The sequence below is a fragment of the Pyrgilauda ruficollis genome, unplaced genomic scaffold, assembly GCF_017590135.1.
Source record: "Pyrgilauda ruficollis isolate IOZ18807 unplaced genomic scaffold, ASM1759013v1 scaffold200, whole genome shotgun sequence".
NCBI classification, from domain to species: domain Eukaryota; kingdom Metazoa; phylum Chordata; class Aves; order Passeriformes; family Passeridae; genus Pyrgilauda; species Pyrgilauda ruficollis.
Genome location: NW_024519208.1, coordinates 740,739 through 761,804, shown reverse-complemented (window position 1 = coordinate 761,804; position 21,066 = coordinate 740,739). Strand labels below are relative to the sequence as shown.

General features: G+C 53.9%; 1 protein-coding gene across 12 annotated transcripts in view; it reads right to left on the bottom strand.

The window, feature by feature from the left end:
• TCF3 (transcription factor 3) overlaps window positions 1-21,066 on the bottom strand; it is an 82,589-nt gene that overhangs the window by 35,512 nt on the left and 26,011 nt on the right. For 7 of the 12 annotated variants that reach the window (XM_041467102.1, XM_041467105.1, XM_041467106.1 and 4 more), the window contains exons 4-5: window positions 3,522-3,595; window positions 2,371-2,467 (exon numbers count right to left, since the gene is read on the bottom strand). In XM_041467102.1, the coding sequence (XP_041323036.1) occupies window positions 2,371-2,467; window positions 3,522-3,595 (171 nt within the window). Of the gene's footprint in view, window positions 1-2,370; window positions 2,468-3,521; window positions 3,596-19,309; window positions 19,372-21,066 lie in introns of those variants that run through there. The other 5 variants (XM_041467103.1, XM_041467114.1, XM_041467115.1 and 2 more) reach the window with 3 other exon arrangements.

Genomic DNA, 21,066 nt, shown 5'->3' with positions numbered 1-21,066 from the left:
CCCAAAATGGTTCTTCCCACAGTTCCTGATCCTCCTTGAAGAAACAGAGGTTGAGTGGGAAAGAGATAAAAATTCTAATCTTGGAGAAGGGCTTAGATGTTTCACACACCTTTCATCCATCAACAACCACAAATTGTTCATCCTCATCTGTTCCCTCCACCTCCTCAGATTTTGAAATCCCCTGGTTCCACTCAGCCACCCCATTAACATGAACTTCCCTCCCTGAGGGGCACCTTGCTGGCAACCAGGACCTGGCAGACGGGGACACACTGCCAGAACTCCCCTTTCCCTCCCATTTTTCCTCTGCTTTTACAGAAGCATTATTTTATTTTCCTGCCTGTGCTCTCCCTTATCCCTTTGCATTTTGCCACTCTAAGAGTTTTCAGAAGCAGCTTGGAAAAGAGGAAGAGAAAATCCCACCCCTGCTCTTCCCCATGTCCTCCCTTCCCAGCACATGAGCAAAGAGTAGGTTTAATTGGATATTGGGAAGAAATTGCTGGCTTTGAGGGTGGGCAGGCCCTGGCACAGGGTGCCCAGAGCAGCTGTGGCTGCCCCTGGATCCCTGGAAGTGTCCAAGGCCAGGCTGGATGGGGCTTCTAGCAGTCTGGGATAGTGGAAGGTGCCCCTGCCATGGCAGGGGGTGGCACTGGATGGGCTTTGAGGTCCCTTCCCACCCAAAGCACTCTGTGATTCTTTGATTCTACAATGAAAAGTGATTTATGTATTTTGGAACCTGCTCCCAGAATCGATGCTTTCTACTTTAACCACATTCAATTTTAGAAACAAAAGGCAGTTGTAGATGTGAGGAACCCTTCCTGCCCTGCCTGTTCCCTATCTCAGTGGTGGAGCTCCTGGTCTTGCCTCTGACCCCCCTGGGGAGACACAGCCCCTTGAGCCTGGGGCCAGAGTGTGGCCACAGTCCTGCTGGCCACGGGGCCAGCGCTCACCCTCGGCCCCAGAGCCACTGGAAGTCGCCCAGGGAGCCCCACGTGCCGGGAGCGCTCGGGCTCGCAGGGAGAGCCCGGCTTTGAGCGGCAGCCAAAGGCGTCTTCCCCGCACACATCAAAGGGGAAACCTCCGTGTTCCTCCCGGGGCAGCTCCTTCTCAGCTGGAAACTCTCAGGGCTGCCTTGGCCCCAGGTGTGGGATGGGCTGGGATGGGTTCCCCCACGCACATCCCCCCAAAGCTCTGCTGAGCTGCAGCAAGGCTTCCCTGTCCTACCCAAAAATTTCTCTGTGCTCCACTTACATCCTCCGGGGGCAGAGAGGGAGAGGGAAGATCCTCCCTTGCAGAGGGACAGGGGGAGCTGCTCAGAAAGGCTCCTCCCCCTGCAGAGATCCCCGAGGGACACCCAAACGTCCCCAACAGCACAAGGGGTGAAAGGGGGAAGCAGAGCTCACAGCGAGCCCCAAGCTCTGACCCAGGCCAGGAGGGGCCAATGTGTGGCTGCTCCTGTCCCAGCACAACCCTGCTCTGCTCTTCCCCTTTGCCACCACATCCACAGGGGGGATTTTGTGTTGGGGGAATTTTCTGTTTCAAACATGATTGATTCCCTTTTCTTACCCCTCCCTTCCAACCACGAGCAAGCCCTGTCCCGGCCCTGCTCCTTCCACATGTGCTGGAGCGTTTTAACCACCCTTGTGTGGGCAAAGATGGGGAGGACTAACCCCAATTCCTGATCTAATGCCATTAGAGCTCTCTAAGCCCTCCAGGAGGGATATTTTCTGCTCTTAATCTCTCCTCCCACCCCTGAGCTGGGAGAGGTGACTGGGTGAATGGTCACACACATCCGGTCATGCGGGATCACCGTCCCTGTGAGCTCCTCATGCTGCCTGCCTGGAGTTGGGGATGGAGGGGCCAGACAAGGCTGCTGGAGCCTGGCAGGAGATGGGAAGAGGCTCCTCCAAACCCCACTGCAGCAAAGGCAGCACCACCAGCTCTCTGGGAAGTGGCATAGCCCCCAGCCCCTCGCATGTCACAGTCACCCAGTGGGTCTGGTTGGAAGTGACCATGGTGGGATCATCTGGTGCCACCTGCCCACTCAAGCAGGGTCATCCCAAGTCCTTAATAAATCCTTAACAATAAGCATCTCTCCCACCCCTAATTCCCAGCTCCCAGGAGCACTCAGCCCACCCTGGAGGCATTGACCCCTGCTACTCCCTCAGGGTAAAAAGCAGGGAAACATAACCACACACAGAGAACAGCTGGCACAGCTGGCACTGATGGAACCCTCTGGGTACCACCTCCCTGGACTACAGCTTGGAGAACACCTGGAGCAGGTCCAGCACAGGGAACAGCAACACTATCCCAACACTCCCCCACCACGTGTCCCCCGGCCTGGGGACCTGCCAGGCAGCTGCAGGCACTCACCCACGAGTCCAGCTCCCAGGAATGGTGACGAGGAGATGCTGTTGTGGGATGGCAGGTCCCGGTGCTCACCGTAGTGGGGGCCTTCGCCATAGCTCTGCTGGGACAACAGGGGACAGTCACACAGAGCTTGGGGACAAAACACGAGGCTGCCAGGGCCCAGCCTCCCCCAGGAAGAGGCAAAGCCAAAGGCTCCTTGTGAAAAGGGTGTGGAAAGGATTTTATCCCCATGCCAAGGAGAGCTGGGCAGTGTAGAGGCCGTGGTGTTGGGAGGCGACATGGCAGCTGGGGACATGGCAAGAGGGGACATGGAACCATGCTTTGTCCCATGCTGACAGCTCTTTGGCACCCACCAGGTAAGAGCCATGCAGCTCCTCCCTGAACCAGGGGGGTGAAGGGGCAAGAAAAAGGCTGGATAAATATAAACATATATTTTTAGATATATTTATATAACTATATAAATTCTAAATATACAAATGAGAGTTGACATAACAGCCCCAGCTCTGCCACTGACTGGAGGGGAGGGAAAGGTACCATTGCAAAAACGAATCACACAAACCCATTAAAACAAAAATTACACCATTTCCATGAAATTTGTGGCATTTCTCTCTTCCCATACTCAGACCCCAATCATGAGTGTTGTAGCCTCAACTCCTTCCCTGCAAAACCCTTCCCAATTTCTTCACCCCACAAAGGGTGCCATGGCCAGACAATGTGGTGGATTGCAGGGATTCCCTCCTCAGATTCTCAAAGTCTTGTGGGGTGGATACTCAGGAAGTTTTGCCATCAGATGAGAGCCCTCAACCCACTGAGATCCCTTGACCCACCCATCTGTGTCTCCTTCAGGCACCTGTCTCACCCCCTGGGTCCCCTCTCCCCGCACCAACACCGGGTGCAGGGAGGGAGATGCCTGAGCAGCCACAGGAGCCCGTCCTAGTGCAAATCTGGGAGAAGTTTTTGGAGGAGAAACCTCAAGGGGACCTCAAGGCAGCAAAGCCTGGGGAGATGGGGATGGGGAAAACCCTAGAGTTCACAGAACCCATGTCCAAAATGGGGCAAGAAAAGCTGTGCCAGGGTTAGACCCAAGGCTCTGAAAGGCCTGGGAAAGACCCCGTTTGTTTTGGTTGGAGCTTGTGTTTGTGCTTTGTCCTTACCCTTCCTTGGTCAAACGTGGAGCTGTTTTGATCTGCCGTTCCCCAGGAACCTGATCCCGGCCTTTCATCCAAGCCTACCGAAAAACAGGAAGAACAAAGGTTACTCTTTGCTTTATCAGCAAAGCCTCAAAGGTGTTCTCGTAAAATTAACTCTTCCTTCTACAAACAAAACAATATTTTCATTAATAAACCACTTCCACTTGGCGTGACCGAGCCTCCCCTCTGCCTCCTCACCTTCCCACTCCCACTGGGAGTTATTCCACAAACTTCAAAGCACATCCCACCACAGCCTGGAAATGGTTCAAAACATGGGACAGTGGGAAGAGGAAAAACCAGTATTTTAACTCCTTTATTCCAGAGAGCACCCATGAACCTCCTTCCCCCGGAGAGTGACAGTGAAAGGGATTGAACTATAAATCAAAAACACATTGCATCCATTTGGATGCTCCAGCAGAACTGGAATTTTGCCCATGGTGGTACAAGACACGGGCCAAACTCTCTTCAACCTGGGCAGAGTGAAGGAGTGCCCAGAGGTGAAATCCTTAGGTGGGAATTTCTGGGGGTCCAATGTTACAGAGTCACCTGTCCTGGGGTGCTCTTTCAGCCCCCCAAGGTTTCCCTGAGGAAGTGGGGCCATCAGAGCACACCCCCAGCCATCTCAGCTTTAGCCCTCCCAAGAGTATCCTCAGCACAAGGGATCCAGCTCAAACCAGCAGAGGAGCAGGCAGAAGGTTTTGCAATGTTTCTGCACAGGCTGCGGTGGGAGATCAGCTCCTTTCATCCCCTGCCAAGTCCACACAGGCGGCACCTCCTGGGCTACACCCAGGGGAGTCAGGGAACCATGGAATGGTTGGGGCTGGAAGGCACCTCACTCAGCTCATCCCACCCCTGCCATGGCAGGGATACCTCCCACTGTCCCAGGCTGCTCCAAGCCCTGCCCAGCCTGGCCTTGGGCACTGCCAGGGATCCACGGGCAGCCACAGCTGCTCTGGGCACCCTGTGCCAGGGCCTGCCCACCCTGCCAGGGAACAATTCCTGCCCAATATCCCATCCATTCCCTGTGTCCTGTCCCTGCAGGCCTTGTCCCCAGTCCCTCTGCAGCTCTCCTGGAGCCCCTTCAGTGAGCTGGGAATGTCCGCCATGACACAAAACCCTTGGGATGTTGCATCAGCACAGCTCCCACAGTTGCAGCTGATACCACAACCACACGGAAGGAACCTTCTGGAAAACAGCCTCGACCTGACTCAGCTGCAGGATCTCCAACTGTGCTGCTCCATCTCCTGCTCCAGTGGGTGACCAGGGGCTGGGGAGCAGCAGTCGGTGTTCTAAGGGGGCAAATCCAGGGATTTGAGAGGGGCTGGGCAGGGTGGTGGCACCCATCATCTTTTGAGGTACTGCACAAACACTGACTCTGCTGGGTTGGACAGAAGAAATCCCAGATCTGCAGAAGGCCGAGAGTGAGGGTGGACCAGCCATGGACACTTCCCAACCCATGGACACCCCCTGTCCCCACCAGGGGTCACAGCCACACTGCAGTGACTCCAGACTCTCCCAGCAGCATCGCCCTGTGGCAGCACCAGGGCCCCGTGGCTCTCTGGAGACCTGTCCTGTGCTGGTTCTTCCAATGGGGATGGCACCTCCAGGTGCCCCAGGATGCCCTTCTGGGAGCAGGGAGCTGAGTGGCAGCAAGGACATGGGGCAGGGGGTGAGGGCTCACTCCCATTTCGCTTGGCAAAGCTGATTATTATGGCAAACATGCCTCAGATTTGTCTCCTCCGCTCCCCTCACTGTTCATTTAACCAGAAACTTCTTTCAAATTACATCCTTCTATTTCTGTGCCTTTGTGTTAATCATTTCCCCGGAGAATTGGTGTTTAATTGCTGTCTAATTTGCATAATTATGCATATTAATCTCCACACCTAATGAATATTCATAATTCTCATTTAGATTTTGTTTTCTAATCAAAAATTTCCAATGTGATTACTGTGCAGAGCAGGGATAAGCCTCTAATAATACCTTGGATACTAGGGAGAATTACTGCCAATTCTCCCACCTCCTACTTCCTAGAATAAACTTTTGCTTTGCTAATGTGTTTTTCCAAAGCAATTCATCTGCAATCCCTGCAAACCCTGGCGAGGCAGGAGGCAGAAACACTCCTTTGAGTCATTTTGCTGTCACGGGTGGTTTTAAAGCTCCCCAAGGGTTGGGGAGAAGACATGAGCAGGATCAGCAGCCTTGGACATGGTTGGAAAAATGCTCCCTTTGGGCTGGAAGGACAAGGACTGCAACACCACAGTCCCCATGAGGAATCCCAGGAGCCCCAGAGGCAGAGGGGAAGCCAAGGCATGGGGGTCCAGACCCTCACACCCAACCAGTGCCCCATGCAGGATGGGCTTTGGGGGTCCTGGGTCCCCCTGGATCACCCTGACCTCTCACACAGCCCTCAGTCCTGCCATCACCCCACTGGCAGCAGAGCAGCACTCCCAGGCCAGAATATGCCTGGAGAGGATGCTCAGGGGGCTCTGGAGGGAGATGGGGTGCCTGGAAGACCAGGGAAATTTTCCTCAGGTTGTTGAGTCTTCCTCCCTTGAATGTCCCTTCAGATATTCAAGAACCTTCAGATATTCTCTTGAGTTATGCCAAAACAGTCTGGACACAATCCTGTGCCCTGTGACATGGGCCAGATGGGCCACTGTGGTCCTTCCAACCTCCCCCATTCTGGGATTCTGTGCCAAAATTCCTGAAAAATAAAAGCAAACCCTTGCCCAGTCTCCCCAAGGAAGGAAGGAGAGGAGACAGAGAGTGGCACTGGGGCAAAGGCTGAGGGTCACACATCCCCTCAACAAGGACAAACCCCTGGCATGAGTTGCTGCACCCTGTGGTGCCACCACCATGGCACAGACCCTGGAGAGGGACCAAACCCCTGAGTGCTCCAACAGCAACTGCAGAGGATGAGCCACTCATCCAGAGCAAGGGCAGGTCCCCAACCCCTCCTTGGCCCCTTTGTGACCCCAAATGGGGATCACAGCAAACCAACCCTTTCTTTCAGGAAGAAATTCCTCCCTGTGAGGGTGGGCAGGCCCTGGCACAGAGTGCCCAGAGAAGCTGTGGCTGCCCCTGGATCCCTGGCAGTGCCCAAAGCCAGGCTGGATGGGGCTTGGAGCAACCTGGGACAGTGGGAGGTGTCCCTGCCATGGCAGGGGTGGCACTGGATGGGCTTTAAATCCCTCCCAACCAAATCCATTCTGGGATTCTGGGATTCTATAACCCCCAAGGAAACCCAAAAGGTTTCTTGTACCCTCCAGGTAGTTCCTGTGGCTGCCAAGGTAAAGTGAGGTTCCACTCTCCCACCGAAGCAGCAAGAGCATCCCAAGGTTCTGGAAGTACCTCTGAAGGTGCCCATGCCAGCTCTGTCAGATGTCTCCTGGAAAATAAAGTCTTGCACCTTCCCCAAGCTGCAGCCATTGGCTTGAAAAGCGCCAGCAAAAAAATCTCCCTATTTTCAGCACCTGCAGGTGTTTTAGGAATTCAGGGATTTCTGGGATGAAGCCAGGAAAAAGCAGACTGCCCTCTTTACACGTCTGGCATCTGTCCTACATTCCCTGCCAGCCCACTCTCCCCTCCCTTCGTATTCCTGAGGATCTGCAATTTGGCAGCAAATGCCCTCAGCCAGCCCTGCAAAATCCCAGTGTTTGGCCATGGGCAGGTGTGTCTGGGAAAGCTCCCATCAGCAGGGTTGGCTCCACTCACAGCACAAAGCCCCTGGGCATGGTGTCACCCCAAACAGTCCCACACCCTGGCTCCGGGAGCACAGAGCAGCCAGGCTGGACACGAGTGGAGAGAGAGGAAGGGGAAAGGGGAGAAGAGAGGGAAGCTGGGGTGGGAAGGACAGGCTCAGAAGCCCCAGGGCTCATCCAAGGGCACCCCAGCAGCTGTAGAGGTGAGCCAGGTGTCCAGGAAGGGTCAGAGGCACCTTGGGGCACATGGGAATGTGTTTCCTGCCTCTGGGCATCACCCAGGAGCTGCCCCAGGTGAGATGGAGATCCCCTGAGAATCTTCTGGGCCCCAATTGCTCCATACTTGTGGACACATCCTCTGCCTTAAAACACCCACAGGGCTGGCAAAAAACCCCATAAATCCAAGTCACCAAAGAGAGATCATGTCCAAAGGGCCACAGAGATGCTGCCAGGGCTGGAGCCCCTCTGCCCTGGAGCCAGGCTGGCAGAGCTGGGGGTGCTCACCTGGACAAGAGAAGGCTCCAGGGAGAGCTCAGAGCCCCTTGCAGGGCCTGAAGGGGCTCCAGGAGAGCTGCAGAGGGACTGGGGACAAGGCCTGGAGGGACAGGACACAGGGAATGGCTGCCACTGCCAGAGGGCAGGGCTGGATGGGATCTTGGGCAGGAATTGTTCCCTGGCAGGGTGGGCAGGCCCTGGCACAGGGTGCCCAGAGCAGCTGTGGCTGCCCCTGGATCCCTGGCAGTGCCCAAGGCCAGGCTGGGCAGAGCTTGGAGCAGCCTGGGACAGTGGGAGGTGTCCCTGCCATGGCAGGGGTGGCACTGGATGAGCTTTAAGGTCTTTCCCAACCCAAACATTTCTGGGATTTTGTGATTCTGTGGCTGAAAACTCCCATGGCACTGAGCTGAATTCTGTCTGCATGAGGGAGCTCCATCCTGGCAGGGCTTGGCTTTGCCACTTTTCCAGTACTCTCCCACCTTGAGGTGTGTGAGTTTTGGAAACACCCATGTGCCCATGCTGCTGGCAGGAGCCAAGCTGATTTCAAAACAACCCAATTTCCCAACTACCCAAGTTAAGGCACACTTTCCAATTGAGAATGACAAAAATAGGAGCTACCTCCTCTCTCCATTAATACAGTTATTAAACTGAGTACAGATTAATTGTGCATTTTAATAACCTTGAGCATGAATATTCATAACACATTTCTTGCTCGTGTTCTAATTAAAACATACTAATAGAATAAGATGTAGCTGTCAGACAGTCATTTTTTTTTCCTCACGGTTTTCCTGCCACAGCCAAGAAGAGCTGATAGACATGAGCTGTCCTAAGCTTCAGCAGGGATAAAAATAATTTAACCACATTTAGGCTCAGAAAAAACATCTTCAGTGCAGCAATGAACTCTAGCAAAGGCTATGGACAAGTGTCCAGTGACACAGAGCAATGACAGCTGTTCCCATCCAGGAGGAATGGAACCACTTTGGACACACAGCTCTGACAAGAAAACACAGGAGAGTGACAGGAAAGGGGACCTGTTTTACCTAAAGGAGGACAGATTTACCTCAGATACTGGGAGGAAATTCTCCCCTGGGAGGGTGGGCAGGCCCTGGCACAGGGTGCCCAGAGCAGCTGTGGCTGCCCCTGGATCCCTGGCAGTGCCCAAGGCCAGGCTGGACAGGGCTGGGAGCAGCCTGGGACAGTGGGAGGTGTCCCTGCCATGGCAGGGGTGGAATGGGATGGGCTGTAATGTCCGTCTACCCCAAACTATTCCAGGATTCTATGTAAAAGCATTAAAAGGGGGCAGGGTTTTGTGATCCATCCCACATCCTTCCAGCTCAGTTCCCAGCCTGCGCCTTCCACCTGCCCCAAGAGAAGCTGCCCTGGTTTCAACAACCAGAGCCCCCAAAGCCACCTGGGCACAGGTGCTGGTCCTTGAGCCCTGAGCTCTGAACGCTCCAGTCTGAGCACAGCACTTGGAGGTGGTGTGACAGGGAATGTGGCTCTGGAGGCAGCTCTGACCACCTGGACACAGCCAAGGACCCCACAACCTTTGTGTGAATGGGACAGGGTCAGGAGTTGGACTCGATGGTCTTTGTGTGTCCCTCCCAGCTCAGGATATTCCAGGATCCTGTGAAAGGTCTTTTAGAACAAGCTCAGTCCCTAACAATTGCTTTGCTCAAAGCAAAGCTCAAGGGGTGTGCAGCCATCTCTCTGGATCCAGAGGACATGCAGAGATGGAGAATGGGATGTTTTGCTCCTGAACCCTCTCAGATACCATTTGTAAAGCAAATACAGAGCTTTTGCTCTTAAATCCTGTACCCTGAGGAGAACATGCACTGCTGGAAAGCTGCAGTGCTGCAGGCTCAAATCATGGAATGGTTGGGTGGGGAGGGACCTCAAAGCCCATCCCGTGCCACCCCTGCCATGGCCAGGGACACCTTCCCCTATCCCAAGCCCCATCCAGCCTGGCCTTGGGCACTGCCAGGGATCCAGAGGCAGCACAGCTGCTCTGGGCACCCTTTGCCAGGGCCTGCCCATCCTCCCAGGGAGGAATTTCTGGGATTTCTTTGAAATTCCTCAAAGGCACCTTGCTTTCAGGTGTCAGGAGGAGGAGGCAGCAAGAGACCCTCCCAGCAGCCCCAGGGGTGACAGTGGGGGACACTACTGGGGTCTCTGTGCTGCTGGAGCTGTGACTGAGCCAGGCTGAGCCTCTCCCTCCCCCCAGCCTCCACTATCTGCCCTCCCTAATCTGATTCCAGCAACACGACTGGGCCTGGCTTTTTTTTTTTTTTTTTTTTTTTTCTTAAAAATATTTAGGCTAAATCCCTCCTGTGGCTGGAGGAGGTTTGGAAGCAGCTGTAGCTGCCACGAAGGTGCATCTTCCATCCTCAAGAGAGACCACACAGTGCCCATGGTGGGGATTTGAGGGCCAGGAGGGAAATTCCAGCTCTGCAGCCACAGCAGCGCCCGAGGGTTGGAGCAGGACAAGGATGTGGTGGCAGCTGGGAGTAAAAACCCCAGAGCCAGCAGCTTTTCCAGCTCATGGAACACTTAGATCCATGGAATGGTTTGGGTTGGAAGGAGCCTTAAAGACCATCTAGTTCCAAACTGCCATGGTTATTTAAGGCAGAGAAGTCCTGCTCCCCACCTGCCTCCCTCGGGGGTGGGACAGCACAAGCCACCACAGGCAGGGCCACCGGTGCCACTGGAATGTGATCTGAAGCAGAGGTGACAGAAGGCTGCTTGATAAACACTTCCAAATTAAGCGGCTTTGTGTGCTAATCGCTCTGGCAATCAGCCCCACAGCAAAATCTCTGCTAAAAGGGATTGGAAATCAATAAAATTAGTTGACTAGTAATTAGCTTTAGTCCCAGGAAAAGAAAACCAGCAAAGTTGTTTTTTCTGAGGAGAGTTTGCTCCACTCGGTGAGGAACAACTCACCCCGGCACCCCCCAGGAAAGGCTCTGAAGTGCTGGCACAGCCCCTGTGAGGGAGAAGGGGGTGCTGGAAGCAGCTCCCAGAATTCCTGTTTATTTACCAGCCCCATCCACCCCCAAATAGGAAAAAACAGCTGTGAGTGGAAGGCAGCCGGGAGCTGTTTACAGGACGTCGATTGTAGAGGGGACCATACAATTTGTTCACTTCCTTTTCCCGGTGCACGACAAAACAATTAAAATAAAAATAAGGGGGGGTGGATAAAAAACCCACCCTGAACACCTGGAGGGCAGCACGAGGTCCCTGGCAATGCCACCCTGGGGGGCTCTGCTCATGGGGCAGGTCAGGGGACGTTTTATCCCCTTCACTGCTGAGAAATTTGAGGTTGGACCAGAACTGACTGTCAGGACAGTGAGGCTCAGCTGTTCTGCTGCCCTGGCAGTGCCCAAGGCCAGGCTGGATGGGGCTTGGAGCAACCTGGGACAGTGGCAGGTGTCCCTGCCATGGCAGGGGGGTGGAATGTGCTGCCACTTCCTGACTGTCCAGGAGCACCAAAAGGGCCAGGTGGCATTTCCCTCTGGGACAGGAGGCCAGGAAGGGCTGGAGCTGTGCCAGGGCTTGGCATGGAGCTCAGGGAAAGGTTCTTGCCCCCGAGGGTGCTGGCACTGCCCAGGCTGCCCAGGGAATGGTCCCGGCCCCAAGGCTGCCAGAGCTGCAGGAGCGTTTGGACAGCGCTGCCAGGGGTGCTCAGGGTGGGCTTGTTGGGGTGGCTGGGCAGGGACAGGGGCTGGGCTGAGCATCCCTGAGGGTCCCTTCCAGCTCAGGATATTCCAGAACTCCATAAACAGATGCTCTGGCCCAGGAGAGCCCAGTGACATCATCCCCCAGAGCAGGCACCCCAGGGGAACACACAGCACCCACATTACACTCACAGACCTCTGCACGATTTCTGGGGCAGATTCTGCCCCTGTATCTTTGTGATGATGAATGAATCCAGAACTCAAAGCCATGACAGGCCCATCCACCCCACACACAGCCCTGATCCAGGGAAGCAACTGCTGCTGCCACCCCCTCCCCAAATGTGCACTCAGGAATAATTTTTGACTTCAAAAAGCTGACATCACCACTTTGGTGATTGTTAATTCCTCTACTCAGCATCTGCTCAGCATCTCCTGCACTGTATTCCAGTTCAGCAGTTTCTGCACACACAGATGGGGTTTAGGAAATGTTTGGGGCTGGGGAAAAATAGGAGAGAACTAGGGAAGGATTGGGGGAAAATCATCCATTCCCCACTGGCATTCCATGAGGGATAACTATGGAGAAAAACCTGAACCTACACCAAAACTGAACAAAGCCAGAAAAAGGGGAAAAGAGTCAAGGAAGATCTTTAGCAACTCCTGTCTTTTGGAAGATGCTCTGACATCACTGAAACTGCTCTCAAAGGACAGGCAGGCTCCATGGCAGCCCCTGGGCTGGTTTTGAGGGTGCTAGTGTGGCATCCCAGTAAGAGAATCCTGGAATGTCCTGAGCCAGAAGGGATCCACCAGGATTACTGAGTCCAACTCCTGTCTCTGCTCAGGACAACCCAACAATCCCACCATGTGCATAAACAGTCATAATTATATGCAACAATAAATGTACAAACCAGTGCCCAGCACAGGGGTGAGGAAGTTTTGGAAAAAGCAACAAAACCCAACCAGCAAATCTGGCCGTCCCTCACTTTAGACATGAAACATATTTGCAGATGTAAAGGCAGGTCCCCACTGCATTTTTTATGGAGTGATTTTATGGCAATCAAAATAAAAGCTTGCCTTTATTTTAAGTCATCATTAAGGAAATTAATGACTTGGGCCAGTCCAAGTCTCATCAAGGCCTTGCAAAATGACTGCACAGGGTGCCCATGGTGGCACTGGGTCACAGCCACCATCCCCTGTGTCCAGAACATGGCCAAGGACCTGACTCAGGGTGCCAAGGTTCACACCAGGAGTGAATTGTTGGGCTGTGCTCCTTCTGGAGAACGGGTTGGACGGACAGACTATTATTAAACTCAAAAAATGGGGATGGATGGATGGATGGATGGATGGACGGACAGAAGCAGCCCTGGGCAGAAGGACTTGGGGTGTTGTGGGTGAGAGGCTCAGCCTGCCCCGGCCATGGGCACTGACCCAGAAACCCCCCCTGTGCTGGGCTGAGCCCCCAGCATGGGCAGCAGGGCAGGGGGGATTCTGCCCCTGTGCCCCTGTGCTCAGGTGAGAGCCCAGCTGCAGAGCTGCCCCAGCCCTGGGGAACAGCAGCAGGAGGACGTGGAGCTGCTGGAGCCAGGCCAGAGGAGGCCACGGAGATGCTGCCAGGGCTGGAGCCCCTCTGCTCTGGAGCCAGGGTGGCAGAGCTGGGGGTACTCACCTGGACAAGAGAAGGCTCCAGGGAGAGCTCAGAGCCCCTTCTTTCCCAAGAAAGCAGTAAGGCCCTGGCACAGGGTGCCCAGAGCAGCTGTGGCTGCCCCTGGATCCCTGGAAGTGTCCCAGGCCGGGTTGGAAGGGGCTTGGAGCATCCTGGGACAGTGGGAGGTGTCCCTGCCATGGCAGGTGTGGAATGGGATGGGCTTTGAGGTCCCTTCCAACCCAAGCCATTCTGGGATTCTGTGATAAAAATTCAGTAAGAGAAGTGAAGGCAGAGAGGCTTTGGGGCCTCCCAAATGCAGGGAAGATCCTGATCCCTCCAGCAGGAAAGCCCCAAGAGCAGCAGCCAGTCCCTCTCCCAGCCCCTGGGAGAGCCAGCAAGATGCCACACGGAGAAAGAAAACAAACCTGTGACGACAACCAGAGGGAAGAAAATAAACTTTAAAGCTCAAAACACTTCCCCCAGCTGTAAAAACAAAGGCCAGCAGTGACCAAACACAAGCACAAAGGAGCGGCAGGAGAAGGGGATGGAGGATAACACAGTCAGGGTTTTCTAAAGGTCACCAGCCTGCAGGACGAACCCACCGTGTCCCTTGTCCCCAGCCTCTTCAGGACAAACCTATCCCTGTCCCTCATCCCCAGCCTCCATCCAAGCCTGACAGCCCTGCAAGAAGCAGGATGTCAACGAGGGTCCAAGGGACAAAAGTGCAGGGAAACAGACCAAGAATAACACTGGGCTGAGTCAGACCCACAGCAGGTGTCAGAGGAGTCCTGTTCTTCACTGTCCCTCGGATCAGCTGTGCTCTGGAGGGGCAGCTCTGCTCCCTCCGTGCAGATGGAAACAGAGACCCAAGGTGAGGTGACAGTGGGACCCACAGCTAGGCTGGCCAGCCCTGTGATGGCGCCGCACTGTGACAGGGACCACGGGGGCTGGGAAAGCACAAGGGGATGTCCCAATGCTCTGGAAGTGGCTTGGGATAAACCCAACCCTGCAGAACAAGGAGGTGGCCCAGACCGAAACCTGTGGCACCCCCTTTTCATTCAGGAAGGTGTCACACATCACAGTGTCTCTCGTTACAGAATCATGGAGAGATTTGGGTTGGAAGGGATGCTGAAGCTCATCCCATCCCACCTCTGCCTTGGCAGGGACACCTCCCACTGTCCCAGGTCACTCCAAGCCCCCATTCTCCCATAAACACACAGACAGTCCCATGGAGAACCTTCCTTATTTCTGCCTCACACGCACTCAACAACATCAACCCATTTGCCACCACAAAACAATTGAAATTCAGGAGGTATGGGGTAATTCCCAAAGTCAGGGGTTATATTCCATTAAACAGAAAGCTTCAGGGAGAAGACTGAGTGTAAATCCACATCCTGGTTTTTCCTGGTCATTTATTGTACACAGAGTTGTACACTCATAGCAGGGCAGACACTCCACACTCACACATGGATTGCTGTCCAAAGAGACAAAACTCATTCTGCTGAGTGAACACGGAACTCAGCAGCCTGAAGGCAGCGAGGACTGAAACACACCAGGTCCCCTGGGATACTCTCAGTGACCTCTCATGTTCCTCCAGCCACGGGGTGTTTTGCACACCCCCACAGATGCATGGAGGAGCTGCAACACCCCCACTTACTCCACTTAGCAGCAGCCACCTCTACTTCCGCTGCGATTTGCATCTTTCCAAGTACTGTTTAATTTGCAATGTAAAATCAAATTACAGCCGCAGAGATGCAACCGGAACACCGGGGAACAGAAATCTTCTTCCACTTGGTTTCCATTACTTACCAAGAAGACAAATGGGGACAGAAGCTTGTTTACTTACAAGTGACCAAAAAACCTCCAGAAGTTTGCCAGAGAGGCATCTGAGATCAAACAGGCAGGCAGCGCCAGCGGTGTGTACGTGAGCCCTCCCAGCCCTGCACTGCTGCAGCCCTACAGGTAGGGAGGCCAGGGGCTGTTAAAAATTAGACAAATTAAGGATGGCTTCCAAATAATGTGGAAATTACGTGGGGAAGTGGCCAAACACACGTACACCCCACCAGGGTGGCCTTGGCAGTTTGTTTGTGAGCCTCCTCTCAGCAGGGAGAGGGATGGCAGGGAATGACTTGTGCACTAATGCACGAGTCCCTGTGAGCTTCCTCGGGAAAAACAGACCCCAAAGGGTGAGGGAGACAGCCAGGGGTGGTTTTATTCCAACCCAGGGGCTGTGATCCTGTGATCCTGCGGGGTACTGGGCCCCTGTGGATGCCCCTGGGGCGCAGGATGCGGCCGCGGGCCCGAGAGCCAGCGCTGGCCCAGACGATGATTCAGCCCACAGGAAGGATCATCTCAGAAGAATTGCTGGACACAATGAGGAAAACTTTCCCAAACAAAGCGTTCTCAGCACCACCTGCCTCCCTCCCTCAGCCCCGCTCCTGCTCGCGAGTAACCTCGAGGCTCTGATCACCACAACAGAAGTCGCTGTTTTTGTTTTGCCCTTTCCCGAGGTGAGTGTTCCTGGGGCACAGCGGGCTCAGGATTCCATCCTGGCCCCTGAGAGCAACACAGAAGCTGCCAATAAAGCCCCTGGCCATGTCCAGTTACAGCCAGCAACCTCAGGGCTGTAAACTTCAGGAGCTGGATATACCCAAAATATATGAGCCAGGCTTCCTAAGGAATCCCTAAAGTGAATCCATGGGTCAGAGCACACCAGGTGCAGAGTTTTGGGGATAACAGCATGTACAGCCAAGGAGTTCTCCCTCCCAGACAGCAGCTCTTACAGAATTTGGTCCATGTGACACCACACAGTGAGGTATTTACCTGAAGAACAATTTAAAGACAGATGTGACCTATTTAGAGCTCTGCCAAATATTTCTGTAATTGAATAGACCATTGATTATTTAAATTGCATTAAAAAGGGCTGAATTCAATCCACTTGCTCCTACAAAGCACCATTTCCATGAACCACAACTCTTTTTCCCCCTCTTCAAACATAAACACTTCAAGATGTTCACTTGTCCCTTGCCCTGAAAGGATCCACCTCTTTGTATAACCATGCCCCATGCCCTAAATTCCCCTTGTAGCCCTTAAGCCAAAAGGACAAGTCACAGGAAGAGTTTACCTGACAAATCCCAACCCACCAGCTTTAAGGCTACCAAGGCTTATGGTGTGTCTGGGGCAGGGCTATCAGCCCCCATGACCTTGGCAGGAGTCACTGATGGATGGCACTGTGGGTTTAGGCTGCCAATCAGCCCTCCAGACCTTGTTTGCCACACACTGCTCATGGGACACCAAAAAGTTGCTCCAGCCCCGCGTGCCCTTGTCCCTAAATCCAGCTCCAACACACATCTCCAAGCAGTGCCTAAGCACTGGAGGAGGGATTAAGGTGCCGAGCTGGTGGGAAGGAAGGTTTTATAAAGGTCAATGTATCACCTGGGATGTAGAGACGTGCTTGGGGCAGCCCCAGGGAGAGGACAGGACAGAGCCAAGGGCAGCCTGGATCCAGCCTGTGTGTGATGGATTGTGGTGGCACCAGCTCTGGCTGGCACGTGCCACCCTGGGCAGGTGCTGCTGGGCTCCTTGTGCCCTACGAGGGGCAGGGAGTGCATGACTGAGGGAGCAAAGGGAGCCCACCCTCAGCATCCCTGCAGGAGGAGCTCCGACTGTCCCTGGGCAAACGGTGGCACGGGTGAGGTGCCAGTAGATGGCACTCAATGAGTAGCACGGATCCTCCTCTTTCCCAGACTAACCAGCACCTTTTTCCTCCCTGCACATTTCAAACAATTTCCTGGGTGCAGCTTTGGCATCACTCAACAGCGGCTGGCAGGAGCTGGTGTTCCTTGGTCTCATCCCTTGTGCTGGGCAACAATAAAAGCCCTGGAATAACCTCACAAAAACCCCACTGCCCAGCCCCTTGGAAGCCCCAGAGATGTCAGGAAAGCAGATTTTATGATTTTTATTGACATCTCTCACGTTACCCTGGGCACACTCTGGCCATTGTTTGGATTGTGGATAGGTGACCCCAGGAAGAGGGGAGACAGTTTCTCCTCCCTGCTCCACAGCCAGCATGGCAAACCCACAGCAGCATCAGCCTGGCCTCACAGCCCATCCCAACCCCTCCAGGGCTCTCTGCTGCTCAGAACAAGCTGAAGACAAAAAAAGATCCATTAGATTATCTTGTCTGTGTCTCCTCTACATGAGGCTTCGATTTCTGGTGCTTTTGTCAAGCCAAGCACTAACACTCCTTATCAGGAGTCCTAATACAACTGTCTAGGAAAATTGACCATTAACAAGCTCCTCTGATATTTTGCTCAAAGATTGCTTTCTTTTAACTAGGAGAAGCTCAAAGAAATGTTTTCCTACATGAACAAATAGAGCTGCAGCAGTTAAAAACCTGGAGCTGTAGTTTGCTGGGATGGTGAGAGCTGAACTCACCACTGTGGATGAGAAGCTGCTGTCTTGAAGGAAAGTGGCTGCATTTACAAATGCAAGTTTGAAACAAAAGAAAATTTAAATTATACGTATAAAAATGCAAATTAAAAAAAAAAAAAAGCATGCCATTCTCAGACTAGTGCTGCAAGGAAAACAAAGACCAAAGTCATCCCCAAATCCCTGGACTGCTCTAGCATGTGTGCTCTGCTGGCAGCTCCCACCTCTGCTCTGGGGACACCCAGGGCCATGCTGGCCCCTGACAAAGCTCCCTCCAGATGCTCACTGCACCAGGTTCCTGAGTGGCTCAGGGCATGGCAGCACTGGCTGCTGTGGGAGGAAAGGGCCCTTCTCACCCTGCATTTCTCTTGAGTGAGCTCTGGGCTTGCTGGACTTTCCAGGGGCTGCTGAACACATAAGGCAGCAGGAAACCCAAAGAAAATCAGTTCCCCATTTGGAGCACAACGTGCCCTAGAAGCCCCCAAGATGGGGCAGGCCAGGATGGATGGGAAGAGGAAGATCTCAGCTGGCAGCTGGTTTGCAAAACCACAGCCCCACACCTTTGCCTCTCAGAGCCCCAGCGCTGGTGCCACCATGGCACAGGGAGCAGGGACAGGCTGGAGGGAATAAACTGCCCTGGCTGCTCCCACCGAGAGCATCATCTCCCGACAGAATCAAGGGGAAACAAGCTGTTATCAATCTCTCTGGTGCCCAGGACTCACCACACTCCGGGCTTGTTCATCCAGCTCCTGCCCACACTGCTGTGGTCAGGGCAAGGAGCACACACCAACCTCTGCTCACCTTGGGCACAGAGCTTGAGCTCTCTCAGAGAAGTCCCACAATTGTTTGAGTTGGAAGAGACCTTAAAGCTCATCTTGTTCCACCCCCTGCCATGGGCAGGGACACCTTCCACTATCCCAGGGTGCTCATGGGAACCCACTCCTGGGCTTGCACAGCTCTGCCCACCCTGCAATTCCCCCTGATCTTGCAGCATCCCAAAGCCTCAGCTGCTCCCTGGCACCCCAGAGAGAGCCTAGTGTGCACCCAGGATGCTGCCTCACCTACACACAAGCCCATGTTTGTTTAAATCTCAGAGATGCAGATTTCCCAAGGTGTCCCTGTACCCCAGCTCAGTTCAAAGCAGGCACCATGTACAGCAGTGATTCAGACTAAATGGTTCATCTTAAGTTACAACTCCACATACACAAAAACTCCAAAGCTAGACCACCTCCAGGGAGCCGTGCCTTATTTGATTCATATCTAAAACCACCTGAAATACAAACCATCCCACCAGCCCCTTGTAGGGCAAAGAAATCCCACACCCAGGCCATGTCACCACAGCAATTAACAATACAACAATTAACTGTGCCAGCGATGGGCTCACGGGCTGGGGTCCATGGGTGACCCTACACAGGACACTCAGCTGGCACCTGAACTTCGTGCTGTGTCCCCAACCTACAGACCCCTCTCCTCCTGCAGCCCTGCCCTGGTCAGAGCTGTAAAAGGTTTAGGGGACTTGAGCACACACAGTGGGGAGGCAGCAGACAAAGCTGAGCTGTTCCTGCTCCCAAAAAGGGTTGTGTGTCCTCAAGCAGCCTTAAAGCTCTCAGTTCCTGCCCAACAGCACCAAAAAGTACCCAGAACGTGAGGAAGAAGATCACAATTCCAGCCTGCCCCTCCACAGCCCAGCTGCCACCCAATCCCTCGAGAGTCCAACTCCCAGCCGACCCACCACAAACCCCCCGTCCACACTCCATCCTTCCACCCTCTACCCAAACATCCTGCCAGCTGTGTGGCAGGAGCACGTACCCCTGGACAGCTTGTTGTGGGCTGCCATGTCCCCGGGCGGCTGGCAGTGAGGAGCCCGGTCCCCGCGCCGAGCGCTCCAGCCCAGCCCCGGGGAGGGAGGAGCAGCTCCCGGTGCCTCCGTCCTGTCCTGCCCACCACTGCCTGCCTTTGTTTGGGGACTGAGAGAGTTCACTGCTGGGACAGGCAGAGGCAGGGAAAGGAAAGTTAATGAAGTTTATAGGGTGGATCACGTTTACCAGGGAGTTTATGAAGCGCTGCCTGGAGAGCAAAGAGCAAATGGAGAGCATCTCTCCCAGAGCAGGATTGTTCCTAGGGAGCCCTGGAAAAAAATCACCCAAGTGCTTCAGTCATGCTCTTATCTACAGACGAGGGTGGGCAGGCCCTGGCACAGGGTGCCCAGAGCAGCTGTGGCTGCCCCTGGATCCCTGGCAGTGCCCAAGGCCAAGCTGGACAGGGCTTGGAGCAGCCTGGGACAGTGGGAGGTGTCCCTGCCATGGCAGGGGTGGCACTGGATGGTCCCTAAGGTCTCTTCCAGCCCAAAGCACTCTGTGATCCCATGATGGTCTCTTCTTGTTATCTCCTTGCAAGGAGCCCTTTAAAGGCCAGGTCAGCACCAGTGCTGCAGCTGGAGCAATTTCTGCCCTCTCACAAAAGCCACCTCCACCCAACCCTGCACAGCTCTGCCATGGTGATCCAGGGACTCCTTTGGCACAGCCCTGGGCACTGGTTATTGTTTGGCTTTCCTTTATCTGCAGATCTCAAAGCATTTTGTAAATGTTAAACCTCGAAGCCTCTCCAGGGAACAAAACTCTTTCTGCTATTGTACAGATGGAGAGACTTGCCCAAAAATGAGGGCAGAGCTAAGGGAGGCAGCAGAGCCCAGAGCTGAGCCAGCTCAGTTTTTACTGGCACGAAGTACAGTGGCACAGATTACCCCTGGAAGACCAGTGTGGACAAACACAGCTCCCGGGAGGAGCACTCACTCTCCAGGTGGGAAAGCCTGGCATGCTGGAGCACCCAAAAATTTATTTACAACTGGTGCTTCAAACCACAATGTCTCACCCCATCTTTCAGTTTTCTTTTTTGGGTTAAAAAAAAAAAAAAAAAAAAAAGAAAACCAACTCAAAAAACCCCCCAGTTCTATAGTTTCAAGTTTTTAGAAAATTATTTAAAGAATACAGAACAAAAAACCACAATGATTTTAAAAATACAAAGCAAGCTGGGGGAGAAGGGCTCTTCTCTATTTCTGAGCTGACCCAGGAGGGCTGGGCAGGGCAGGGAGCTGGGGGAGATGCTCCTGCCTGATTCTCAGGTCCTGCTGGCCATGGGGGCTGTAGGGAGCTCCCCATCTTTTCACTCAGATTTATTTCCCACACATTTCAATTAAAAGGAACCTGAGGGCCAGCAGGAATTGGGAATTCAGTGCCACCCAGCATGGTTTTGCCCAGTGCTGCAGGGAAATGCTGCAGTGAGCCAGATGGGATGGAACTGTAGCAGCACTTCACCTGGGACATCACTCAGTGCCTGTAAGCTCCAGCTCAGGGAGAAACCCCAAATCACTGAGTGTCTGGGACGGGAAGGAGCCAGCACAAGGGTGCCCTGTCAGCTGGAAAACTTCACAGGAATGAAGACAAGCAGCAGCAGGAGCAGCCCAGCACAGGCACCCTCTGGGATGCACAAACCTGCTCGGCTCGGGCTGTAAGGGTGTCGGGAGCAGCTCCCACGGGAAGCAAGTGAAGTGCCAGGCCTAAGGAACC